We start from the raw sequence: 17,757 nt of genomic DNA, 5'->3' as shown, positions 1-17,757 counted from the left end.
ATTCAGTACTTGGAAAGAAAAGTATATATAAGAGAATAGGGTGTAGGGACACGTTATCTTCAGGTAGAGGGGACATGTGCAAGAGGTGTGTGGTGGAAGGAAACAGGAAACTATCAAGGAACTAAAAAGACCAGTGAGAAGTGAAAGTGACTAGAGTGGTAGACATTGGTGACCGTGCAGGGCTTTGGTCAGCCATAGTAAGGTTTACCTGCGTTGCAGCAGAGTTGTACTATGCATAGTGGAGTTCCCTGGTTTTTGTTGTTTAGTATGAGATATTTATAATTGGATCTAGAGATTCTGCTCCTCAGTGATTTTTTTAATGCATGTGTTGCAATGACATGTTGGTGTCTCATGGGTGAGGTTTTGATTTTTGAATGTCAGCAAACAGGAGACTAGTCCTCAGTCTCTTCCCTTCCTTGAGGTGTGTACCATAAAGAGCACATCTTCCAGTTTTGCCTCAGGGTTAGTGTCGTTGACACTTATGCCATGGTCTGTTCACATTAGCCAGTCCTGTGCTCTTGGCACGATACAAAAGTTGTCTGTGCAGATATAGCCAGAGTCTGCTGTGCTGGTAAATAAGCTGCCCTTTTCCGTTGGCCAGCCTGCGATGCCAGTCTTTGCTGTACCTGAGGCTGTTCAAACTGAAGAAGGAAAATGCTCTGAAGTACTCAAAGACACTGACAGAGCACCTGAAGGTAAGTGTGAAAAAGAGGATGGTCCATGTTCTAGGACACAAAATTTGTAAAGTCTCCTATCCCAACCCCAAAAGTGCCTTCATGTCTTGCCTGCCACAGCAAGGGTAGAGCTACTTACTGTCGGTGAACTTTCAAATAGGTTTGAGATTTCTTAAAAAGTTTTTAAATCTACATATATCTGATTGTAGAACCTGTGTAGCCATATGCAATAGCACTTACTAATAATTCAGGGGATGTAGCCTCTTTTTATAATGAAACCTAATTTATACATTGCAAATGGTATTCTGTTTTACTGCCACCCTTCCTTACACTGTTACATTTGTTTCCTAAACTATCTATGTTTTTTCCTGCCAGCACCACATAAATCTTCTTAAAATCCTGCCCTGGTTCTGAGTTAGAACCCTTCAGTAGCTTACTGTTGATTTCAAGGTCAGGTCCAAGCTTCTTACCCTGACCTCAAAGTCATCAAGGTCTCTTTCTAGTTCCTTATCTAAACCTCTGCTCCAGAGAAACTGTGGGTTACATCCATTCACTTTCATGCAGCCTTTGCACATAGTATGACTCCGCTCTTCTCTGAGAATTCTCTCTCAAGTCTTTCAGAACCCCCAGCTGTCACCTAAGTATTGTTTTTCTGTTGCACATTTACACACACATACATTCTCTCTCTTGCTCTTACATTTTAGGTTCTTAAATTTGTAAAGATTCTTAAGGTCAGTTCTGGCCCAGTGCTTTTGAATATCTGTAGTACTTCAGAAGTTGTGTGATTTTTTTTTTTTTAATTAAATACATTTTATTTTTTCCACAGAATTCTTACAATAATTCTCAAGCACCATCACCTGGCTTGGGAAGGTAGGTAAATTTTATTCTATAAAGTATTTTTTGTGACACAATTATTTATTTTTGTTTGTAAAAGTGGAATGGGTGGTAAGGTCTAATTTCCAAAAATGGAAAGATGACAATTCTTTAAAAATTACAACTATTTCTAATAAAGTATTTTTTAAAGTTTTCATTTTTCTGTTTATTTTTACTAAGTTGAAAATATGGTAATGAGCATAATCTTAGAAAGAGTAGAGAAGGGGATATTTCACCTGGAGAAATCTTGAGTTTTGTTTTTTTTAAATTTTTTTTTTTTTTAACGTTTATTTATTTTTGAGACAGAGAGAGACAGAGCATGAACAGGGGAGGGGCAGAGAGAGAGGGAGACACAGAATCGGAAACAGGCTCCAGGCTCTGAGCTATCAGCACAGAGCCCGACGCGGGGCTCGAACTCACAGACCGTGAGATCATGACCTGAGCCGAAGTCGGACGCTTAACCGACCGAGCCACCCAGGCGCCCCATCTTGAGTTTTTTTAATAGCACCTCAGTCCTTCTCATAGTTTAATTTCCACACCTACTTGGGTTTTTATCACAATGGGATTATTGTGACTTTTCCTCCCTTCCTGTGTCACCCCCACCAAAAGGAGGCAAATTGCCATGAAAGCTTTTTTTGTAAGTTTATCTACTTAGTTATTATTTTTATCTTAACTGACTTTCTGTCTTTGCCCTTGTGTATTTTCTTAATCAAATTTCTAGTGCTAAAAGTGAAGATAAAAATATTCTTAACAAATAGCTTCCCCCCCCCCAACTTTTGTTTGATTTTCCTTTTTTTTTTAACGGTCTTTGGCATTTCCACAAATTTTAGTACTGCTGAAATGTACCTGTCAGAGTTCAACATGTGTTTCCTGAGAAAGATTTAATTGACAGGAAGCTTGAAATAATTGCAGTTGATTGAGAAATCTGTACCTCTTTGTCAGCTTTGAATAACTTGTTTAAACTAGGAAAATACCTGAAATGGAGTTCAAAATAAGATGTTCCTCTCTACTACCACAATTTTCTTGTGTTAAATTGCAAATTCCACCCAACTTTCTATAAAACAACTAGAAAAGTACCTATTATGTGCCAGAATAGATGGAAAGTGTGTTGAGCTGGGAGTGAGGTGATCTAACTTCTAAGTCTTTGAAGTGCTTCTAACAAGGTGTGTGATCTCCTTCCTTCTTTTCCGTCAAAAGGTGGGATTTATTATTTATTACATTTATTAAAACAAAGAGTCTAGATAGGCTGATTCACCATGGGCTTTAGTGAGCTAAGTACTTACTTAGAAGGAATTGTACTTCTCTGGGAACTCTTCTAGTTTAAAAGAATCTTTAAATTTTAAAAGCTTTCATGGAAGAAGAGCCAGTAGAACATTGGTTTCATCACATTCACCATATTCATATGAATAAGCTTCCTGTTTCTCTGTGTGTAGCAAAGCTGTTGGGATGCCTTCCCCTGTATCTCCAAAGCTGTCGCCAGGCAATTCAGGAAATTATTCTTCTGGGGCCAGTAGTGCTTCAGCAAGTGGTTCTTCGGTGACCATTCCACAGAGGATCCACCAGATGGCAGCCAGCTATGTTCAGGTTACGTCCAACTTCCTCTATGCCACCGAAATTTGGGACCAAGCCGAGCAGCTTTCCAAAGAGCAAAAAGGTAGGCAGGTCAATGGAGAGACTTTGAAGGATGAAATTGTCAAAGAGAGATTTTATGATCCAGTCAAATAAGTGTCTGATCCGCATTTAGTTTATTATGCAATCGAGAGTTGATGATAATGACCATTGCTTACCAATCATACTGAATGTACTGAATTTGGAGAAAAAATACCTTTCACTGTACTGGTGACACAGACTAAACTACAAACAGTTTTTGGTCTAAGACAAATAGGCCTTTGTTTTGGCACATTAAAGACAGCGCCAGTTATAAAAGTAATAAAAATATATGCTGTTAGGATGGGTGACAGTAAGTTTGACTTAGGTGTAGGATTACATGCAGACATTTTGTACACAGGAAATAGTTAATATGTAAGAAAGCACATTTGGCAGCTCCTGGCTGGCCCAGTCACAGGAGCATGCAATTCTTGGTCTTCAGGGTCATGAGTTTGAGCCCTGTGTTGGGTGTAGAAATTACTAAAAGAAAAATAAATAAAACTTAAAAAAAAAAAACACATTCATACTGGATTTTTAGGTCTGTTGAAAAACTTACATGGTAAAAGAGACTATAAAATAAACTATTTTCTGGCATTATTCAGTTTTAGGTTATTTGAGACTTTGTACCTTATGTTTGTTATGTCCCAAACTAAGAACATTGAGAATTATAACATATTTAAAGGTCCTAGGGAAGAATCACCATATTGTACCCTGAAATTAATATAACAGTGTATGTTAACTCTACTGGATTTTAAATTTAAGACATAATAATAAAATACTAGGGAAAAGTACTATATAAACACCATAATATTTTCATGGCTTTTATTAGCAAATATGGCAAGTGTGGCAACTATTCAGGTAGATCCTTTGTAGACCAACACTCCCATCAGTCAGTCAAGTGTCTTTCTGTCACAGTGAATTTAAATATTTATTATATAAACAGGTAATCAGATGAAGATGAACGATTCCTATCCCTAAAGAGGGATAATGGGAAGAGAAAGGTAGAAGAGGAACCCCAGCATCTAACATGAAGTTGTGTTTCTTAAAATCCAATTTTTTCTTAAAATTTTAAATACTGTCAGTGTTGCTCAGGAAAGGTTACAAAGCCAAAATTCTTATTAAGTCACTCCTGCTTTCCTTTACATTTTTTCTCTCTGATAACAGTTTTCCAGCTTCATTTTTCCTTTTTTCAATCCTCTTCTTTCATTTTTACTTTTTTGCTTGGTACTTTTCAAATACTGACTAAAGGAAAGAGGATGATGTAATGAACCCCTGTGCACCTTGCACTCAACTTCAGCTTTACCAATACAGTATTTTGCTAATCTTACTCCATCTCTTTCTGACTCCTGCTTTTCTTTGCCCCTGGAGTATTTTAAAGCAAACAACAGATATTATAACATTTCACCCCAACATACTTTGGTATATGCATCCTTGAGTGATAAGGACTTTTCAAAAACATGATCACCGTGATCACTTTAACACAGTCACCAAAATTAATAGTACTTCCTTTCTGTCACCTAATACCTAGTCTACCATCCAGTTTCCCTTTTGTTGCAAATATGCGGGTTTTTGTTTTGTTTTTTTTAAAGACAGCTCTGTTTGTTTCCAACAGAGTCCACACATCCATTGATCAGTCTCCCTCCTCTATTTTTTGGTGTTTTTGGAGGTGGGGCACTGTGCCATTTATGTTGAAGACTCAATGACACATATTCTGGATTTGACTGATTCCTTCCTCATGGTATCATTTAGCTTGCTCCTCTGTCCCCCATATTTCCTTCATACTGATTAGTTACATCTTGAGACTTGATTAGATTCAAGTTCATTATTTTAGATAATACTTCATAGGTGGTGCTCTTGATTTCCTATTATAGCATATTACAGCATATTATGAGGCATGTAATTAATGGTTATCTCTTATTTAGTGATATTAGGATTTGACCATTGATTGAATTCAGGTGGTTTTAGCCTCAGTTTGATGTAAGATTCCCTATTAAACTTTAACTTTTTTTTTTAATTTGCTTTAATGTTTGTTCATTTTTGAGAGAGAGACAGAGTGTGAGTGGGGGAAGGGCAAAGAGAAAGGGAGACACAGAAACCGAAGCAGGCTCCAGGCTCTCAGCTTTCAGCACAGAGCCCAGCACAGGGCTCAAACTCACGAACCATGAGATCATGACTTGAGCTGAAGTTGGATGCTTAACCGACTGAGCCACCCAGGCGCCCCTCAAACTTTTACTTCTGTTTTAACATCCATTGATGGTTATTATCTATATCTATTATTCCATTAGGAAATAGGAATCTGTCTTCTGATATTCCTTCTGCATTTTTTAGGTGGCATTCTATAAAGAAGACCCTTTTTTCCTCACTGTTTGATTGTGTCTTGTGTTGAGTAGGGCCAAGTCTTCATCATGAGAATGACCCCATTTTCTCTGCACATATAAAAACTCTTTACCATCTGAGTCCTGCATCCTTCTCTGTCTTCTCCCAAAATTGCATCAGGATCAGATGTTAGGACACTTTCGTTCCGTCCTCCTCTGCACCCACCTCACATCCACATCAACCTGTATTTGTTCACATAGGAAGAATCCTTTCATTTCCATCCCTTATATTTTTAAACTATACTGTCTGAAACATGGGATTTAGTTTATCACTGTTGCATGGTATATGATTGCAGCAGAAAGTTTGGATACAGGCTGTCATAAATATCTAACCTCACAGGAGCTCTTACAGGGAAACATGCACAGAACATTGTCCTTTTTTGTACCACTTGCTTGTTACACAAAAACAGTAAACAGAGACTGTTTTGAGTACATCGTAGCACTAGGTCCCCATTTTAGTAGTGTATACTGCATACTAGCAATTGATAATTTCCATTAGTGGAATTCTGCTTTTATGTATAACACTTAATGCCTAACCATACAGTCTGTTGGAAACATTTCATGACTTAGAGAAAATAATGTAGCTTGAAAGACAGAGACTGTGGGATGGATGGTTTGTTCTAAAACATGGACAGTCATCATTTTAGTGCAGGCGGGAATCTTTGTTTTGACTTCCTATGAATACTGTTTTATAGTCTAGACCAAACTTTTAAAGCAGTGTTTGGGGAGAGCATGTGTATCATTTAATGACTCTTTTTGGTTTTCTAGAATTCTTTGCTGAACTGGATAAAGTGATGGGCCCTCTCATCTTTAATGCAAGCATCATGACAGACCTGGTTCGATATACCCGGCAGGGACTGCACTGGCTTCGCCAGGATGCCAAGTTGATATCTTGAACTGAACACATTCTCGTTGCCTCTGATTTTCTCCACAACACTGTGTCACATCACAAAGGAAAACTGCCATAACATGCCACCTAGTCGACACTAAGAATGAGGAATGGTTTTTTCCTCCCTGGTTCATGTGTGTTGTTATTTATAACCCAAAGCCATGATGTCAGTTGACCCCTTTAATATTCCCAATATGGAAAATTATTTAAATGTTTTTAAATCTGCAGCACATTGCTAAGACGGTTTCGGTGATCTGTAATAAGATTGAAATTCCAGCTGCAATTCATAACTAATCAATTGAAATCCTATTTATTTTAATTTTTTTAAGTTCCCAGATTGGGGCTAGTTTAAAACTTAATTATTTCTGCTTATGAATTTACTCTGTTGAAAATTTAGCCTAAGTTTAATGTAGGCATTTTTATTTATATACTTTTGGGAGCTTTGTTATCTAATGTCTTTTTGTGGTAGCTCTTCTAAGAGTAAGAGTTGGTTCATCTAAAACGCGGACGTGTTCTTTCTGTACCTACTACCTGATATTATTTTAAATCGTAACTACAGTTTTCTTGCAGAATTTATACTTAGTATTAAGGATATTCTTCTACACATGAAAATCATTTAAATATGAGAAGATGACATTCTCCAGAGAGAAGATGAAATGTGTCTGATTCAGTATGCATTACTTCCGGAACTGTGAATGTGTGTTAATAACACTATAGCAATCACAAGGTGACTATAGCTTGCATTTAATGCATTACAAAAGAGGGCAGGTAAACTTTCTAGGAGACGGATGTCGTGTGAAGGGTTTCATAAAAGGACAATCTTGAACTTCATGGATTTTGCTAAAACCATGTGTTCTTTTTTGTTGCTAATAACTTGACGGTTTTGAAACAGAGTTAAGTTACTGAGGGACAAACAATGATCCAGCTCCGGGGGATGTTGCCTGTATCTCTTTCGGTGATGGTGTTTGAAGGGTTAAATCTCTCTTCAGAATTCTTATTTGTAAAATGTTTTTGCCACACTAGATTGTGATGCTCTCATGGGAGCATGCAGTGACTAATGCAGGAATGGGCTGGAGCTTTGCTGTGTGTGCTTTTGCTGTACAACTTACAGTTTATAATGCCTGAGGTAGAGATGACGTTCTCCTTTTAGACTTGTCTTGTATTGACTGCCTTTGTATTATGAGGGCCCCCTCACCAATGATTTGTGTTTCCGATGGGATCAGAAAATTCACACTAGAAAAGTATCTAATTTAGTTCAATGTTAGCTCTCTTGGGAAGGGGAGGGGAGCAGGGGTAGAGCTTAAGAAGCCAGCTCTGTAAGAGTTGTGTATCAGAGTACCTTCCCTGTAAGGTGCATATAGGCGTTAAAAGCGAGAAATGTACCGTCTGTCATCCCCCTTTCGTACCCCTATCATGTCTGGTGTGCCTTAAATCTTACCTTTGAATGAAACCTTTATGGATTGTTTACAGATGAAGTTTTACACTAGGACCAGATCACCCATGTGGTTGGTCTTCAGCAGTAATAATGTTAAATTCTCTTTACTTTTTAATCTTCCTTTAGGGTCACATAAAGATTAATTATTTCAGAAAAGCTAATGCTTTGGTACATGACTTAGTCTAACCTGTTGGGTAATGCTGCTTCAAAAAATAGTTTATCCTTTTCCCCATTCCAAAAATGAATCCATCCAATCAGAAAAAAGGATTGCCCTGCTATTTACAGATGATTGCTAAGATTTGAAGTGGGAAAGACGGGATAGAAAATCTCCCAAGCCCAGTGGTGCATTGAGTCCTCTGTGTTTGAGTCTTTTTTACACTCATTTCTGAAGCTAGTGAATCCTCATTGTCCTATGGTTCAAATTTATAGAGCGTTTTAACTGTTTTGTACCTCGGGTTGTTTTTGCATGTCGCTGAAGATCGGAATCTAGAAATTTGGTTGAATTTAACTTTTTTCCCTTAGAGAAGTTGCCTCTGAAATCTTTCTGACTTCATCTTAGTATGTTTTAGGAACAGTTTTCCTTAAGAGGACGACTTCTCAGTGATCTAGGGTAGTTATTGAGAAACTCACCCCTGTTAATCAAGTAGTTGTATGTCCTGTCCTTCTCTGATTGCTCTTACTCTGATTCCTTAATTTGCAGTGATGTCTTAGAAAGGGATTAAGTGTCCTCTGAGCGTTTATACTTTTCAGCAACAGCAGCCAGCTGGGTACCTCTGAATTCCAGTGTGTTCTAATCTCTTGTGTGTCCTGAAAGGCAGCAGGAGTGTTTCTGGGGTCACACTGATACTTGGTTAAAATATAGTTTCCTGCATGTTTTCTGGTGCTGCTCTAAGTTAATTCTCTCTCTGTAAAACTGTTCATTCTTAGAGAATGAATTTTTCAAGCTTTTCATCGTGGAGGGATTTTTCCCACCAGGTGGTAATGGGCAGTGGATCAAAATCGTATCCTAAATAATTGAATTTTTAATGTAATAGTCTGTGGAAACACCACTCCCTTCCCTCTGTGTCCATCTCCTCCAAAGTTGTCTGTGTCTTCATCCGCTCCAGCACAGACTTTGGACTCCTTTATAGGCCACCGTTCCTCCTTCCTCAATAGGTGTCTTCACTGTTCTGTAACCATTTAAACCTGAATTTGACAAGTGGCTAAAAACTTACTTCGTCTGAGACTTGTACTTAATATATAGTTAATTATAGAAGTAGCAACTATTTAAAAAAAACTCTATTGACTGCTCTTTAAGACCACACTTGTATGCCAGGAGGCAGCAGCCTACACCATTGGACTCTTCACAGGCATCCAGTGGACAATGGATGAAGTTGTCACATGTAGTTTTGCCCAGCCTGGGCTGGGCTGTGGGGAACACTCCCCTCCAGGTGATTCAAGCTTCCACAGTCCAGCCCGGGGCCAGTCTGGCTGGGGAGCATTCAGCCCATTTCTTGCCTTAGGGCCACCTTTTCCTGGGCAAGTAGCCAAGAACTAACTTTATAAGAAATGAGTACTTCAGATCAATCTTCAGCTATAGTTGCTGAAGAGTGGAGAATCTTGACCATCACGAATTTAATTCTCCAACGTAAAAGCAGTGTAGAGTAATGTGTGCACGTGCCCACAACATGCCTGTGCTCCAGGTAGCTCTCGCACTGGTGGATCCATAGGCATCTGGGCTGCGCTTTGCATTCACTTGTGGCTTTATTAGATTCACTGTTGTTGTTGTTTTTAATTGTTGTTTTTTTCTTTTTCTTAAAGAAAGGTTTAATCAGCTAGATCAGACAAGCATCATTTTGTACTTAATGACAGAAACTTTGGGAAATTATATTCACTGAGTGAGCTTGCATTGTGAAGCAAGAGCCTACAAAAGGCACCTGTTCTAAATGAAAGTTCTGGTTCTGGAGGCTCGCAGCACTCTGGAGTTTCGGAGCAGCCAGTGGTTGCTCCAGTCAGTGATGCCTGATTGTGTAGAGGAGAGGTACACTGTGCACTCTTCCTAGGCGTAAGGGTATGCAACTTTGGATTTTAAAATTATGTACACATACACACTTTATATATATGTATGTATGTATGAAAACATGAAATTAGTTTGTCAAAAATGTGTGTGTTTAGTACTTTAGCTTAGTGCAACTATTTCCACATTATTTATTAAATTGATCTAAGACACTTTCTTGTTGACACCTTGAATATTAATGTTCAAGAGTGCAATGTGTATTCCTTTTAGATTGTTAAAGCTTAATTACTATGATTTGTAGTAAATTAACTTTGAGAATATATTTGAGCCCTTCTGTAGTATAATAAGGGCTCTTACAGGGTGGGAAGGATTTTAATTTTCCAGTTGCTAATTGAACAAAATGGCCTCATTATGTATTTTGAATTATAGGAGTTTGCCTCTGGGTCCCAGGAACATCTGATGGGAATGACTGTTTTAGGCAGATTGTGATGATTTTTTTTAAACCTAAGTAAATCCAGAAGCAAAGCATTTCATGTTCATGTAGACTCCTATAACTCATATTCCCTAGTTATGTGGAACACAGATTTCATTTCAGTTTTCATGTATTTACATGTTGGAGAGGCAGACTTTTTTTCCAATAATAAATAACATTGCACATCTAAGGTTGCTATTCAGTAAAATAAATAGAGATAAGTGTCAAATTATTTGGAATATGTAGTGACAAGAGGCCAATGTTTTTTGTGAGCTTGTCTTTGACATACTCCGTAACGGAGAAATTCAGTTTAGACATCGAGACCCTAGAACCAGGCTGGCAAGTGACAGGAAGGAAGTTAGTAGTAGTACGTAAAGGGGATGCTGATTCTGTTCAGTTGAACCATATGGTTAATTAAAGTCACTGCTCTAGAAAAGCAACGGAAGAATATCTAAATCTCTTCTTTTTGATGGAATCTGGTTACAGAATATGGCATTAGAGTTAAGTCTAAACCGAGTCTTACAGATCTTTAAGCATCCTAAAATAGCAGCCTAAAGTAATCATCACATAATGAAGTTGACTTTCGGAATGTCAGCATTGACCTCTCCTTGCCACCATTGCTCAGCTAAGCATAAATTGCCATTCTTAAAAAGAAGCAAACAAAAAAGCTTCCTAAATGAGCATGGAAAAAAAAGCTCCCACCCAGAAATTCTAGTAATATGCAGTTTTTGACCTGTTACTGTTTCCACGTGGGGTTTCTTTTCAGCTTTCAACCACTGGAATTTTCTACTGGCTATGTTCCTCTCTGGAAAATATGTTTGGAAATGCTGCCTTTCAAATCAATGCCATGGTTATCCATACTGTTGAGTTTGTTGTTACTGTTCAAGAAGTGTCCCCCTTTTAAAACTTTATGCACACACCTGGCAAATCACTGACATGAGCGTTCAACAGTACTGGGGTTTGGGGGGGGGGGGGGGGGCGGGGCTCACCAACAGAGCTGGCCCGGATGGCAGTGCCTAAAAAGGCACTACTTTTGAGGACCAGATGTGAGGTAGGTTGGTTAGCACGGTTATGAAAATTTCTATCTAGCCTCCGTTTTGAATGGTTTTAAGAAATTTTGTATATGGAGGATGGAAATGCTTATATATTTATTGAATCCTTTTATCTTATTTGACATTAAAATTATTTGGTGAATAACGGTTTGATATTTGGGGAGGGTTTTGGAGGGGAAGCAATGCCGCTGATAAAAAGCCTTGTTGATTTTGCAGAAAGGTACTGTTAGTGTCTGATAAGATGCCTTTGTTTTGTACATGATCCAAATCTTTGTTTTACATTTCTTTTATCCAAAATATTTAGGCATCTGACATTTTCAACCAAAATTTCAATTATATACTGTGATTTTTATTTGTTGCAATACATTAAAATTTCAGAGGTACTTTGGGGCTCAAAAGCTAGGATTTCTAAGTATGTGCATTTCACATAATAAAGCTGTTAATGGTGAGCAAAGTATTATATACTAACTAGATTTTTCCACATCTGTATAGTATATTATATGTATTTTGTGGTATTGAGATTATAGAAAGTTTAGAGTGTCAAACATGCGTTTAATGTGTATTTTTAAACAAATTTATGGCAATTAAAATATTTGGAGACAAGGGTATCACATTTCAATTTGTAAAGATCTTTTTAACTCTACTGTGTCATTAAGATGCTTTGTATAATGCCAAACCATAGCTGGAGAAACTAAGTTTAATAAATATCAAATAGATTTTCTGTATTAAAGTTTATAAACACTGTGCTCTTTAAACTTCTTCAACTCTTACTCTGCCTTTTCATGTAATTTCTCTTTTGTAGCTTAGTGTCTACTGCTTCTCTGCTTGAAGAGTCGGTCCCCTAGTCCGGCTCTCCTTTTCTGATGACAGAAATTCTGAACTTGCTGGCCATGCATCCTTTTGCGTAGATCACAGTTCACCCTGCTCCAGTAGAACTCAGAAAAGTCTTTTCTGCTGTTCTTGGGGGCTTGGGTTTTATCGTTTTATTAAACTAGATTTTCTTCTTCCAGTTCTGCCTCCTTTTCAGTCAGACAGACTTGGGCCCATCATCGGGCAGTAAGTGCTGACACTGCCCATGTCTGAGGCCTTGCTGAAGAGTTCTGACCTGGAGCAAAGGGCCGGGATCCAGGGCCACAGCTTGTGAACTTGCCAAGGCTGATCCTCTGGCTCCTATGAAACTTTTCTCTTGCAGCCTGCCATTGTGTTCTTTATTTCTTACATGTTCACTTTCACTGTCCTTTCCAGATTGAGTAGTCTGTTACTAGGCAATGTTGGGGTTTTTCTGTAGCATACAAAATGAATCCTTTTTCCCCTCAAAAACTTGAATTTGAGACTGAAAATTTCAGTTTGAGACGTTTAATAGTATACATAGAAAAATAAACTCTAAATTGACAAGTTTAGTTAAGCTTATCTACATAACATTCTAAGAAGAAATGGAGACCAGTTTAAAGCATATATCTGTCTTTAAATATTAACACAAAATTGCTTCACTTAAGTGTCTCCAGCCAAAATGCAGTTCATCAGTATTCCATAGAATGGAGCATTGTTGTAGGTGAATGCTGTCCTCTTTTCCCCCGGTGTGTACGTCATTCCTGGGCCACACTTAGGGAACAGCGTCTTTTTCTTAAGGAAAAGAAAAGGTGGTTTTTAAGACAAAGGTTTAGCAGTGCCCAGAGACATGTCTTCTGTGTTTCCTTCCTCTCCTGGCTCTATCTAACCTCAGGATAGACTGCAGAAAGGAAAGGCACCACCTTTCATGCTAACTTTGTTGAGCTGTTCTTGGTTCTCAAGTCCTGAGGGATTCTCCATGGAGCTCCCGGCTACAGCCCAGGCAGTCGTCTCTCCCAGTTTTATTCTTAGATCTGTGTGTGTGCTCTTCTGTCCTCTGCCCTTCTCCCAAGTTTTTGGAGTTACCTGCACAGCCTCGTGATACACTCAGAATCATCTCTGCAAGAGGATCCGATGGGCCTGAGGGAAACCCCTCTCCAAAATGGAGTCATTCTCCGTGGCCTTCTCTTCATTGAACTCGGTTCCAGCATGGGAGAGCCATCTACCTGTAGGGCAAAGACTAGTAAAGCTCAGGCGTGGAAGAGGTGACCCCTTTCTGCACACCTTGGGAGAATGCTCACCGCCAGGATGCTGTAGACTCAGAGCAGAGGGACTTTTCCTCAAGGGCTGAGTCTGGTTCTCAAGTTCGGTCTACAATTCCCCACCCCCCACCCCCCGCCACACCCACCCCTCCACACCACCACAATCCCTGTACACCCACTTCTTACCTGGTCCAACAGCAGCAAGCAGATCATGAGCACCGCAAAGAGTTTGAGATGCCACATCTTGACAGGGAGGCTGTTGGAGCCTGAAATCCGGGGGCAGTTCCCACTTCCTTTTATAGACTGAAATTCACCACTTTTATGGTTGCCAGGTGAGATGGGGGCAAAGTTTATATTTGCAACCACAGTTGATGTAATAAGTTAATGTCTACCAGAGGAATGTGCTCAAGGCCTGCCTTTCAGGCACGTTGTATTTACTGATCCCTCATTTGGACTTTGAGTGATTATGTTACTGGCTTGGACGCTATTACCCATTTTACCAAAAGCACCACCCTCTCCTTCCCTTTGAAAGCCACGTGAAGCCACTGAGGGAAACCAGGCACCTAGCCACATTTTGATTCCAAAATAGCTCAGTGAGGTCACCGTAATCAAAATAAAATTCTAATAGTGAGGTCTTCAGAAATAGTGTTGATCCCTTTCAGACTTGTCTAGGAAAGAAGCACCAGTCTATCATGTTGCAGGCAATTGGATAAGGCCCTTAGCTCCCTTCTTTGGGAAGTTGCTTCAGCATATGTGATCTAACAGTGGCCCCAGATCCCCCTTTTGTACAGATGGACTCTCATCCAGTTATCTGCTCCAGATGGTCCCACTAGAAGAATGGACCCAGCTGTGGCAAGTTCAAAGTCTGGACTACCTGCCTTTTCCCAGGGGAAGGGCAATCAAGACTGATGTGGGACTTACTTGAACTATGGGTGAATAGAATGAATGAGTATAGGTGGTTTTGTTTTTAAAAATGTGAATGAGTTCTTAGCATCCTAGGTCCTAAATCAGTGGGATTGCTTGATGGTGGTGACATATGACAGCAATCCTGGAATTACAGGCTTTCTGCCCAGTAGGTGACTGGGATCATCTGCAGAGCATAGCCTTCTAGCAGCCTCAGGGGAGCAGGCCTAGGGCTGAGATATTGCCAAAGCACAAAACGTCCATCAGCTTCCGTAGGAACAGCTGCAGATTGCTAGAACAAGAAAGTGTGTGTACCTAAGTCATGAGGTGTTATGGGTACTCCTTAAATGACATGGGCATTTTGATAAATGTGGGGGAAAGAGCTGTAACTTATGAGTAAGATTGATAGGACTTCACATCCCTCCTATGACCTGGAAGGTTAAGCCAAGACAGATGTAACAAGATTCCTTGGTGTCTCCCTAAAAACTTGGCTGATACGGGGCCCCTGGGTGGCTTAGTCGGTTGGGCAACCGACTTCAGCTCAGGTCATGATCGCACAGGTCGTGAGTTTGAGCCCTGCATTGGGCTCTGTGCCGACCGCTCAGAGCCTGGAGCCTGCTTCGGATTCTGTCTCCCCACTTCTTTGTCCGGCCCCTGCTCACACACTGTCTCTTCTCTGTCTCTCTCAAAAATAAATATTAAAAAAAAAAAAAAAAGCTTGGCTGATACCTCTTTCCAAGGCCCTTGTTATCAGGATGGGTATTTGGTCTGAGGTTGCCTGTTCTGCAAGGTAAAGTGGAGGAGACGCAGAACAGCAGAAGATAGGACAGCATAAATGCCAATCGTCTTATTGAGGGAGCAGAGAGTGGGAAGATGGACCTCAACTGGAGCTAGGGGAGTGGGGTGTGGCCACAGATCTGACGGTCCTGGTCCCAGTCCACTGATGACCGTGCAGCCAGGCCCCGAGGGAGACACCACTACTTGCACTTTAGGAACTTGAAGAAACAGACTAGCTGGTTGCTCCTTCCCCTTAGGCCTGAGCTTGGATGTTGAATCAGCCCAGGTAGGGGCTTAACCAGGAACCTCTGTGGAGTGGGGAAGAAGCTATGTGATGACCTAGTGAACTTTGGGTAAGAACACAAATCTGATTAGATAAGCAAAAGACTGACAACGTGATGTCCTAGAGACAGGTCTGTGGCCTCCGTGCCAGCCTCCCCTTAAAGAGCATGATCTGCCAAATGGGATTTGGAAACTGATAGTTCCAAACATGGTTTCTCCTCATCTTTCATTTCTGCCTTCCTCTACTCCAAGCAAAATCAAACTAGCCAATTCCCCAGGCAAGGAAAAAGCCTGAGGGTCCATTGTGTACAGGGGGATAAAGTCTTATTTATCATAATGAGTGTGACAGCACTGCAGAAGCCTTTGGGATTCAAGCCTCAATCTTGTTTGCCACCTCCCCTCCCAAGAGGAAAGTCCTATCAGTTCACTGCCCATGGAAGGAACCCGGTTAGGAAAAGTATTCCAAAATATGCCTACATTACCTCTGTAGTTGTTTAAGTTAAACATGGAGCAAAAATCAAAGTTTGAAAAGGAAAGTGGCATCTGGACAGCATGAAGCTGAAGTGACAGCCATTGTCCACAACCATCCCATAGCCCTTGAATAGTTGTGAACGCCTATTCCTGAAATAAATAAAAATAATCAGTGGGCTCTGTAACAGTCAAGTATTCGCTGAATGAATAATCATACAACTACATCTTCCTCCAGCAGAAAGGTCTAAGCAGCCTTTAACAATCTCAGCCATAAAGAGAAAACAATGCTTGGCTGGGAGGCAGGAGCCCGGGGTCTGGGTTAACTGACCAGTGGTCAGTCCTTTCCCTTTGAGCTTCAGTCTCTTGTTCTCTCAGTGAGATGGGAGGAGATCTGAGACCTCTCAGCCACTGACATTTGGCGGGGGGGGGGGGGGGGGGGGGGTTTCAAATGATTAATTTACAAAAAGAAAATGAGAAGCATGTTGGATAGCTTATAGCTAGGTAACTCTGATTACAACTCCCAGGGATTTTCTGCTGCTGAGGTAAGTGCCGGGGATGAAATGAGAGAAAGAGGGTGTAGCTACATGAGCAGTTTGAAACACATTCCAGATGGAGAGGAGACCATTAGGGCTTGGCCGTAACTGGAGACTTTTTTGCTGTCCCTGAGCAGGACAGGTCTAATAAAAAATGAAAGACTCTGAAATGGAAAAACTCTTCCAGGTAAAACTTCAACAAAGGGTCAAAGTATATTTGCTTTTTTGCTGGCTGGAACTGGCACAGACTTCTGGCCCTACACTAGGTAGGCCTGCATCTCGAGGACTTTGTTGGCAAAGCGGAGTTCACTTCGCTGCATTCTACAGCCCAGAGATAAGAGCCCTTGTGGGGGCGGGGCAGTGCTGAGGAAAAGAAGGGCTAGATGAGTTAAGTGGTTGTGCCCTGGAAGCAGAGGACTGAGCCACAGCCAGGGCTGGAGGCTCCAAGTGGGTGGGTTATAGGCATTAAGGCCCACGGCAGTGGTCCCCTTCTTCCTTAAGAGACTTTAAAAGTTCTTTTCTTTACAGATCTCTGCAGATAGAATGGTCTCCAAAATAATCCCAGGTCCCAGTACAGTAGCACTGAGCTATGGTAACGCAACACATCCCCACACACACCCCTTTCACCCACCGTCCCCATCACCCTGCTACACAGGGTTCCGTGCCCCCCCCCCCCCCCCCCCCCCCCCCCCCCCCAGTTTAGAGAAGGAAGCCCTTTGGTGAGAGACAGCCTTCTGGCAGCCTTTAATAATTTTATTCAAAGCAGAACTTCAATAAAAGAGATTGTAGCAGGGTCTTCTCAGAGCATTCCTGGGATAAAAAGGATTCAGACCCAGACTCAGGGCCTGGTCTGTGCTGAAAAAGGGTTAAGTTTACTTTTGAGCTGTTATCTTTAAAGGAGTCAAGGAACCAAGAAGAAATAACATCTTGGGGTAAAATGGAGCCAAAAAGATGGGAGAGGGTAGCCATCTCCCCAAGGAAGTTTGAGGCTAGTCAGAGGGAAGAGGACAGGTTACTGGCCCATCAAGGCAGTGGCCCTCCCCTGGTGCCTGAACCTGTTGAAACTAAATAAAGTGAAGGAGGGGTACATTTACACCTTCAGGTCCACAGCTGCATCAGATTGTCAATAGTCTAGGACCCAAATACACAGCAAGTCCCGGGAACAAATTTGGACAGAGCCCAGGAAAACTGGACGTTTGGTAAGGCAATTTTCATCACATAGCTGTCCTTTGTTAAGCCTGCCAGACGCCTACTTATCTCTCATCTCACCATTACAACCCTATGGCTT

At 40.7% G+C, this 17,757-nt stretch overlaps 2 protein-coding genes across 5 annotated transcripts in view; one reads left to right on the top strand and one right to left on the bottom strand.

Moving 5' to 3' along the window:
- Positions 1-6,579, top strand: part of AFF4 (AF4/FMR2 family member 4) — a 104,803-nt gene extending 98,224 nt beyond the window's left edge. For all 4 annotated transcript variants that reach the window (XM_042983810.1, XM_042983800.1, XM_042983815.1 and 1 more), the window contains 4 exons: positions 602-695; positions 1,501-1,544; positions 2,981-3,201; positions 6,338-6,579. In XM_042983810.1, the coding sequence (XP_042839744.1) occupies positions 602-695; positions 1,501-1,544; positions 2,981-3,201; positions 6,338-6,465 (487 nt within the window). In that variant the 3' untranslated portion in view covers positions 6,466-6,579. The remainder of the gene's footprint in view (positions 1-601; positions 696-1,500; positions 1,545-2,980; positions 3,202-6,337) is intronic.
- Positions 6,580-12,753: 6,174 nt separating this feature from the next.
- Positions 12,754-14,907, bottom strand: LEAP2 (liver enriched antimicrobial peptide 2). Its single transcript, XM_007087755.3, has 3 exons — positions 13,690-14,907; positions 13,328-13,467; positions 12,754-13,036 (listed from the first exon to the last, which is right to left on the bottom strand). The coding sequence occupies exons 1-3, from the start codon at positions 13,744-13,746 to the stop codon at positions 13,000-13,002; spliced, it is 234 nt and encodes a 77-aa protein (XP_007087817.1). The 5' UTR covers positions 13,747-14,907; the 3' UTR covers positions 12,754-12,999.
- Positions 14,908-17,757: the final 2,850 nt, after the last annotated feature.

The sequence above is a fragment of the Panthera tigris genome, chromosome A1 (genome assembly GCF_018350195.1).
Source record: "Panthera tigris isolate Pti1 chromosome A1, P.tigris_Pti1_mat1.1, whole genome shotgun sequence".
Lineage (NCBI taxonomy): Eukaryota > Metazoa > Chordata > Mammalia > Carnivora > Felidae > Panthera > Panthera tigris.
Note: the sequence above shows the minus strand (reverse complement) of the source record. Positions and strands in the feature narration are given on the sequence as shown.